This window comes from Leptonotus elevatus, chromosome 6 (assembly GCF_054856555.1).
Source record: "Leptonotus elevatus isolate MCC_2025b chromosome 6, RoL_Lele_1.0, whole genome shotgun sequence".
Lineage (NCBI taxonomy): Eukaryota > Metazoa > Chordata > Actinopteri > Syngnathiformes > Syngnathidae > Leptonotus > Leptonotus elevatus.
Genome location: NC_141244.1, coordinates 3,724,827 through 3,734,365, shown reverse-complemented (window position 1 = coordinate 3,734,365; position 9,539 = coordinate 3,724,827). Strand labels below are relative to the sequence as shown.

The 9,539-nt window shown below is 43.9% G+C and overlaps 1 protein-coding gene across 1 annotated transcript; it reads left to right on the top strand.

The window, feature by feature from the left end:
* Nucleotides 1-1,809: 1,809 nt before the first annotated feature.
* Nucleotides 1,810-5,927, top strand: LOC147171824 (MARVEL domain-containing protein 1-like). The gene is made up of 4 exons (XM_086077793.1): nt 1,810-1,914; nt 5,371-5,544; nt 5,749-5,868; nt 5,916-5,927. Exons 1-4 carry the CDS (start codon nt 1,810-1,812, stop codon nt 5,925-5,927), a joined length of 411 nt encoding a protein of 136 aa, XP_085933919.1.
* The last annotated feature ends 3,612 nt before the right edge of the window (nt 5,928-9,539 follow it).

The following is a 9,539-nucleotide window of genomic DNA, read 5'->3' as shown; positions in this document are numbered from 1 at the left end:
TATGCGTGAAGGAAGACCACATTCCCATAAGGACAAGCACATTGCATCGTTTTTGAGCTCACGCCAGCGAGTGAAATCTGGGCCAATATTGTTCCTTGACTGTCCTTTCATCCGGGTAGCTTCCCTTTTGCTTTTTTGTCTTCTCAGACAAAACTTTTCAGTTATTTTGCAGCTTCTGCCAGGAAAGCAGTAATCATGCGTCGACATTGACAATTGTACAAACATGTACAAATACTGATCCTGTTTTCAAACTGCAAAAAAGAGCCATAAGAATTATAAATACACACACAACATAAATCATTTTTTAAACTTTTATTTTATTTTTTCATTAGATCAGAGAGAAATGTAGATCAATCAATGAGTGATTGTGTCTTTATTTCTTGTCATGTCACGTTTGCTCTGCCCCTTGTTGCTAGTTAGAATTCCTGGTGCACTTGAGCAAATGTGCTACAAACAAATAAACTGTTCATGGAATCATTAGAATACATAACAATGAAAAATCGTGAACTAATTGTTTTATCTTCATTATCTTTAGCTTAGGTGATACAGCTACATTTTATTTGGACAAATACTAAAGTAGAAAAACAAAGCTACATAGTTTGTGTCCTTAAAATGCTACACATAATTTATACAAATTTATTCAACATAGCCAATCAGTGGATGTAAACATCAGTTGTATCTTTCACTCCACCAAAAATATTGTCTTTATAAGTCAAAACGTTAAAGGGTATTTATGTATTTATGATGATTGATTTACCTTTTCAGCTTTAAAAACGGTTGCTTTTTTTTTATCGTATAGTCAGAAATGAAACTCTCTCAAGCAAGTAGGATGTTTATCACAAAACTTTCTTACACACTCTTCCTCCCCCGCCTGCTCATTGTCTTGCTTCCTTTCCAAATCAGCTGAATGAAATAAGTCATGACGTATTTTTTTCAAAACACAGTCAAATTGGGTAGTTTGACAGGCAACAAGCGGAAACTTACTCATGATGTCCATTGCACTGCTGATACATTCTTGAGATACAGCAATTGAAGGTGTTTTGATTGTATGTATTATAATACTGCCGTGGAGAAAAGTGACGAAGTAGTAAAGTAAGTACCGTAAAGACAAGTGACTGATAAGTTGGTTCACATGAGAGCTAAATGTATTTTTGAGCTGTGATTGGAGACTTTCAGCAGCAAACTTGCAGAGAAAATGGAAGGGCAGGGTTTATTGCCTTTCCTTTTAAACGTCTGAGAATGATTTTACCAGAGAAGTTGGAGTCTACTGTTCTGACACGTTCTCCTTCCACTAAACGTAAAAAGAAAACAACAACAACAACAAAACGTTTGGTGTCTGGAGCCAACGCCACAGAAACAAAGGCTTTAAGAAGCTAAAATCATTTGGTAGTGGATAAGCAGGACCCAGGCTTTGCTGAATTGCTGCAGCCAGCCCTAAGAGGTGCTCTGTGCCCGGCATGCTCTTAAGCATTTCCCCCGCTGGCACGGATCCCGTGCCACCAGGAGCGTTCTCCGGCCCGCGCAGTGAGCCCCAAGTGCGTCGAGGCCCCGGTTTTCGCTGGAGCGTTCACCAGGTAAAAATTAAGCACTTTTCCGCTTCCATGGATGACTTCCAGAAGAACTTACAACCACCGAGAGCGGCCAGTTGCTTCCCCAGGATCCCTGTTTCGCCCCACGGGTACGAGGAGGCAGCTTTCGGCCTCCTGGATCCATCCAGGAGGACCTCCAGGAGACAGGGGATTTCCAAGAATTTACCCAGGCGGCGGTGGTTGCTCTCGGGGAGTAACGGGGGGTACAGACCCCACCACAATGCCTTCTGGAATAGAAACAAACGACTTGGACAACTCTGCTCACTCGCCCAGCACTTCGATCTTGTCCTACGTGGAGCCGTGTGATTTTGCGTCAGACAAGCAGGTAAGCAGTACACCTGCTGTAAACTATGGCTTGAGTTGCTTGAGGTAGTGTGTGTGAGTGATGTGTGCATAGTGATGACGTAAAACTCTGTTTACGACTGTTACACGTGAACGCGGATCAGGAGAAAAACACAAATCTTCACTTTGGCCGGATTTTTTTTTTAAATCTTAGTTTTTAATGGAAAAAAAAGAGGCCCGGGTTAACAACGACCGCCATCGGTGTTGTTGACATACAGGATGCCGGTGGAAACTGGACTACTGTTGGTCAAAGAAGGAGAGGAGCAAGGTGTGTTCATAGGAGGAAAGAGAAGAGGAACACCAAGAGTCTAGGACTGAGAGTAGGGACTTTGAATGTTGGAACTATGACAGGAAAAGGTAGAGAGCTGGTTGACATGATGCAGAGGAGGAAGGTGGACAAATTGTGTGTTCAGGAGACCAGGTGGAAAGGGAGTAAAGCTAGAAGTTGAGGAGCAGGGTTCAAGTTATTCTATCATGGTGTTGATAGAAAGAGAAATGGAGTAGGAGTTATCGTGAAGGAGGAGTTTTGTTAGGAACGTCCTCAAGGTAAAAAGAAAAAAAGAGTGTCAGAGTGATGAGCCTGAAGCTAGGAATCGAAGGTGTGATGATCAATGTTCTTAGTGGGTATTCGCCACAGGTAGGATGTGAGCTGGAGGAGAAGGAACACTTTTGGTTGGACCTTGATGTAATTATGCAGAGCATCCCTAGAAGTGAGAGAGTTGTCATTGGTGCAGACTTCAATTGACACGTTGTTGCAGGTGATGAGGAGGTGATGGGCAAGTTTGGTATCCAGGAGAGGAACGCAGAAGGACAGATAGTGGTTGACTTTGCAAAAAGAATGGAAATGGCTGTCGTAAATACTTTCTTTCAAAAGAGGCAGGAACATAGGGTGACCTACATGAGTGGAGGTAGGAGTACACAGGTAGACTTCATTTTGTGTAGACGGTGTAATCTGAAGGAAATCAGCGACTGCAAAGTAGTGGTAGGTGAGAGTGCAGCCACACAGCATAGGATGGTAGTGTGTAGGATGACTCTGGTGGTGAGGAAGACAAAGAGCAAAGGCAAGCTAAAAAAGGAAGAGTGTTGTATGACTTTCAGGAAGGAGTTGGTTAGGAGGTGCTTCCAGATGACTGGACAACTACAGCAAATGTGATCAGGGAGAAAGGTAGGACAGTCCGTTGGTGTATCATCTGGAAGGAAAGGGGATAAGGAGACTTGGTGGTGGAATGAGGAGGTGCAGAAGTGGATCCAGAGAAATAGGTTAGCTAGGGGCTTACAATGACTTGTTTGCTAGGTTTGATAGTAAGGAAGGAGAGACTGATCTATACAGGTTGGCAAGGCAAAGAGACAGAGATGGGAAGGATGTGCAACAGGTTAGGGTAATAAAGGATAGAGATGGAAATGTTTTGACAGATGCCAGTAGTGTGATGGGAAGAAGGAAAGAGTACTTTGAAGAGTTGATGAATGAGGAAAATGACAGAGAACAAAGAGTAGAAGAGGTGACTGTTGTGGACCAGGAAGTAGCAAAGATTAGTAAGGATGAAGTGAGAAAGTCATTGAAGAGGATGAAGTGTGAAAAGGCACTTGGTCCTGTATAATTTCTGACGGGGTTGTTCAACAGGATCTTAGATAGTGAAAAGATGTCTGAGGAATGGAGGAGAAGTATGCTGGTGCCCATTTTTGAGAACAAGGGAGACGTGCAGAGTTGTGGCAATTACAGAGGAATAAAGCTAATGAGACACACAATGAAGCTATGGGAAAGAGTAGTTGAAGCTAGACTAAGGGCAGAGGGGAATATTTGTGAGCAGCAGTATGGTTTCATGCCCCAAAAAAAAAAAGAGTACCACAGAGGCAGTATTTGCTTTGCGGATCTTGATAGAGAAGTACAGAGAAGGTCTGAAGGAGCTGCATTGTGTCTTTGTAGATCTGGAGAAAGCTTACAACAAGGTGCCCAGAAAGGAACTGTGTATGAGTAAGTCTGGAGTAGCAGAGAAGTATTTTCAAGTGGTGCAGGACGTGTATGAGGACTGTAAGACAGTGGTGAAGCGTGCTGTAGGTGTGACGAAGGAGTTCAAGGTGGAGGTGGGACTTCATCGGGGATCAGCTCTGAGCCCCTTCTTATTTGCTATGGTAATGGACAGGATGACAGATGAGGTTAGACAGGAATCTCCATGGACTATGATGTTTGCAGATGACATTGTGATCTGTAGTGAGAGCAGGACACAGGTGGAGGAGAAGCTAGAGAAAAGAAAGGAGGGGAATGAAGGTTAGCCGTAGCAAGATGGAGTTTCTGTGTGTGAATGGGAGGGACCCAAGTGGAAGAGTGATGTTACAGGGAGAAGAGACCAAGAAGGTGGAGGAGTTTAAGTATTGGAGAGTGTGGAAAAGAAGTGAAGAAGCGTGTGCAGGCAGACTGGAACGGGTGGAGAAAAGTGTCAGGTGTGATGGAAGAGTTTCAGCTAAAATGAAAGGAAAGGTTTATAAAACTGTGGTGAGACCAGCGATGTTGTTTGGTCTGGAGACAGTGCCACTGAGGAAAAGACAGGAGGCAGAGCTGGAGATGGCAGAGATGAAGATGCTGAGGTTCTCTTTAGGAGTGACCAGGATGGATAGAATCAGGAATGAGTACATCAAAGAGACAGCACATGTTAGAGGCTTTGGAGATAAAGTCAGAGAGGCCAGACTGAGATGGTTTGGACATGTCCAGAGGAGAGATAGTGAGTATATTGGTGGAAGGATGCTGAGTTTCCAAATGCCAGGCAGGAGGTCTAGAGGAAGACCAAAGAGGAGGTTTATGGATGTAGTTAAAGAGGACATGAAGGTAGTTGGTGTGAGAGCAGAGGATGCAGAGGACAGGGTTAGATGGAGGCAACTGAGTCGCTGCGAAGGGAAAAGAAGAAGATTTCTGCGTCCTTTGTATGCAAACATTATTTGCCTCCAAGCTTGCCTCACCAGATTCGCTGTGGTGACCCCTGAACGGAAAAGCCGAAAGGAAAAGAAGAAGAAGACGTTTTTAATGAAAAAAAAAATACTGGGACGTGTGGCCGACAGGGCAAAACACATAAAAATACCTCCCGTTTGCAAAACCCCCTGCTACGTGTAGACAGGGCCTCAGTGAAGTGGGTGTTCATCATTGACGGACTGAGAAGGTCCGTTGGTAATAACTCCGTTCTTGATGATTACATTGACGGACACGAAAAAACCATTTCCAGCAACGTTTTGTCCGTCAAATGTTCGAAGTTTCCCGTCATTTGTTAATCGTCATCAAAATAGGCGTCCATCATTGACGGATTAATGGACCTCCCCTAAACATTGACAGAAAGCCCACCTCTGGATTTTGCAAATCTTTTACTGAGTCTTTCTCAGATTTCTCTGTAAAACTAAAATTTGCTTGACACAAGCAACCCAACAGTCTCATCTTCTTCTCTTCTTTCCGCAGGCCTGTGGAATGTTGATGTGGATTCTGCTAGCTGGCACACAATATTTTAATCTCTCTGCCCTCTGCTGGGTTATGTTTGTTTCCATCTTGTACTGGGTCATTACCATTTGCCTCTTCATTGTTTATCTCACTGGAGCCCAAAATAGGATGCCCCAGGTTCCCTGGACTACAATTGTAAAACAAGATAAACTAACAGATCATGTCTAACATTTATTTTGAAATCCGAGAAATAGAGATCTATTTATATTTCCTGCAAATGCTAAGCATTTAATCAGTCTAATTAGTATGTTGAGTGATATGTTCACAATAGTTGATGGTCTAATTTGAGATTCAAGGCAAGAGTCTGACTAGTTATTCTTCTGTGTTTGTTTCTGCTAGTCTTTGTGTTTAAACAGCAGCGCTACAGCTCTGTATCTGCTGACAGCAGTGTTAGTAGTCCTCTCTCTGCAGAGTACCGTCGTCGAGCGCCACACCTACAGCTGCTGGGTTGCATCTGGGGTAAGAGCCACTGTGCCCCAAACACCAAATTTCAATATTTTGTTCAGAATAGAACATAGATGACAGGTCAAAAGTTTAAACTGAAAAAATTGCAAAAAGGTTGAAGTAATCATCATCTACAGTGCATAACATCATCCAAAGATTCAGAGAATCTGGAACAATCTGTGTGTGTAAGGGTTAAGGCCGAAAAATCATACTGGATGCCCATGATCTTCGGGCCCTTAAACGGCACTGCACCGCAAACAGGAATGCTTACTGTAAGGGAAATCACAGAAAGGGCTCAGCAATGCTTCCAGAAAACATTGTGGGTGAACACAATCCACCGTGCCAGCCGCCGTTGCCAGATAAAACTCGACAGTACAAAGAAGAAGCCATTTCTAAAGCAGACCAAGAAGCGCAGGCGTTTCTCTGGGCCAGGGGTTATTTCAAATGGAGTGTGGCAAAGTGGAAACCTGTTTTGTGGTCAGACGAATCACGATTCGAAGTTCTTTGTGGAAAACTGGGGCGCTATATCATACTGACTAAAGAGGACAAGGACAGCCCAAATTGTTATCAGCACTCAGTTTATAAGCCTGCATCTGTGATGGTATAGGGTTGCATGACTGCGTGTGGAATGAGCAGCTTCCACATCTGGAAAGGCATCGTCAATGCAAAAAGGTATATTCAGATTGGAGAACAACATATGCTCCTATCCAGGCATCATCACTTTCAGAGAAGATCTTGCATTTCTCAACACGATAATGCCAGACCACATGCAGCACCAATTACAACATCATGGCTGCGTAAGAAAAGGATCATGGCAAGCCTGCAGTTCACTTCTTTCACTTATAGAGCACATTTGGCGAATCATAAAGGGGAAGGTGCAACAAAGAAAGCCCAAGACAGTTTAACATTTAGAGAGACGCGTATTAGACAAGAATGGGACAGCATTCCTATTTCTAAACTTGAAAAACTTGTCTCCTCGATCCCCAGACGTTTGCAGACTGTTGTAAGAAGAAGAGGGGATGCCTCACAGTGGTGAAAATGGCATTGTCCCAACTTTTTTGAGATTTGCTGACACCATGGAATTTAAAATCAACATAGTTTTCCCTTAAAATTATACATTTTCTCAGTTTAAACTTTTGAAATGTTCTCTATGGTCTATTTTGAATAAAATATTAAAATTTTGCACTTCCACATAATTGCATTCAGTTTTTATTCACGAATTTGTATAGTGTCCCAACTTTTTGGGAATCGGGTTTGTATATATATATATAAAATAGCAATCCAAAATGAAGAGACAAAAGCAGTTATTTCAAAAGGCTTTTCTCAGCAAATTGGTTGAAATAAGTTAGATTGCTGAATTAATCTGCTGTTATTCAATGCAGATATTGTAGTGGGAAGGAAGGATTTCTTGTAAATATTTATTTAGGCAGGCAATGTATCTTTATTAATTTTTTTGCCATCATTTACCCATGGACAGTAACGGGGGGTGGAGGGTTTCCTAAGGGATCAGCATCAACACTGAGCTACTGTACAGCTCAGACAGATGTGTTTGGGGTGGGCTAACTATTTGCTTGGCCTGATAATTTATACAGAGCACTTTTCTGTTTGATTTTGAAGAAGTTCTACCAGAATAGATTGTAAGAGTGATATCAGGTTTCGGTATTAGGCCGATACTTGGGCTTATACCAAGGTATCAGTTCTTGTGACGATACTGGTATTGGCCACCTACTTGTGACTGTTTCATGATCAGGAGCTAGAAATGCGAGATTATAAGAACAGAAAATTACCATTAATTTCACGCAATTTTAAGGAAAAGGGCTATTTTGAGATAATGAGATATATAGGTCTTTCATTCGAATGATCTGTTATTGTTTTTTGGGGCAGGGGCATTTCATGTATCAAAACTACTAGTGGTATCGGTACTTAGTATCAGTATCGATGACTACTCAAGGGTTGAGGACTCATACTAGTATCGGTCTGGGGGAAAAAAAGGTATTCAACATCACCCAAAAAAATCTACAGTATGTGTTTTGTAAATTGTGTCAGTATGTTGTGTGAACAACGGTTGTATAATTGAGGAATGGTATTGTACCGGTATACTATAAATGTTCATGTATACTGTTGTGAAAAAATCTTAGGCTACAATTAGATTGTATGATGTTGATCGTATGTCTACTATGCACCTGCACTAAATACTGTATGTCAGAAATGACAAATAGAGACAATGATATGTGAATTAATTTAAAACACACTCACACACGCACCCACGCACCCCCCCCCCCCCCCACACCCACACCCCCACACAAAACAATAAAAGCTTCCATTGGCTTAAGTAACAAATTTACTTTAGTGTGATTGTCCCACATTCTTGAACGATGTCATTAACCTGCCTTTTAAGCTACGTAAATCTAAAATGTTGTTGCAAACATGCTGCTACCAACTACTACTGTAATTGCTCAAATGATTGCCATAAAGCAGATAATTAAAACAATAAAGTGACACAATATGGAAAAAAGTATTGGGTGACCAAAAGTGAAACTGTGGCAGTAGTAAGGAGCGTACACGACTGACTGGAAACACATCTTTATTAATCAACTGCCAACAATAGAATAACGAATATTGCGCCAACAAACATTCATATAAAACACCCCCCCTGCTGTATGCCTACTGGGTGAGAGGCATGGTCCTAAAGTCCACCACACAGCCCCCCCCCCCCCCCCGAACACCCAGAAGGGCACTCAAAAGGAAAACCTCACAGGGGGCTTCACCAGCCTGCCACATCGACTACGCAGCCCATCTCCCGGTGGAGCAGGTGAAACCTGTTGAGCAGGGGGGGGCAGGCGAAAAAGGAGCAGAAGAACACTCAACATCATCGTGCGGAAACGAGGCTGGGGGCTTCAGAGGACGACCACGGCGAGGGACCCGAGCTGGCAACGGCACATCGCCTACAACCAAATGAGCTGGTTTGAGCCTATCCAACGAAACAGACTCCCTACGCCCACCCATATCAAGCACAAAATATTTAACCCCATGCTCAAGCACCCGAAACGGGCCGTCATACGGTGGCATGAGGGGCGACCGGTGGGCATCGTGGCGCACAAAAACAAAACGGGCACACATAAGTGTCGACGGTACAAAAACCTTAGGAACACAATGGTGAACCGGTGCAGGAGTCAGGGGCATCCCCGACAGAAAGGGCCGCGCGTCGGGACCTTCGGGCAGAAATTCACCCGGGACGCGAAGAGGCCGACCGAACACCAACTCGGCCGGGGCGGCGTTAAGATCCTCTTTCGGAGCCGAACGCAACCCGAGCAAAACCCAAGGAAGACGATCGACCCAGTTACCGTCGGAAAGCGCAGCCTGCAGCGCAGCTTTAAGCGACCGGTGAAAACGTTCACACAACCCGTTAGCCTGTGGGTGGTAGGCAGTAGTGCGGTGTACCTGCACACCCAAGGACTCCGCTAAGGCAGACCAAAGTCACGACACAAACTGGGGCCCCCTATCCGAGGTGATATCGGACGGCGTGCCAAAACGCGCGACCCAAGACGACAGGAACGCGCGGGCTACGTCCATCGAAGTTGTGGAGGACAGGGGAACAGCTTCCGGCCACCTCGTGGTCCGATCTACCATAGTGAGCAGATGCGTAAAACCCTGCGACAGAGGGAGGGGGCCTACCAGATCAACGT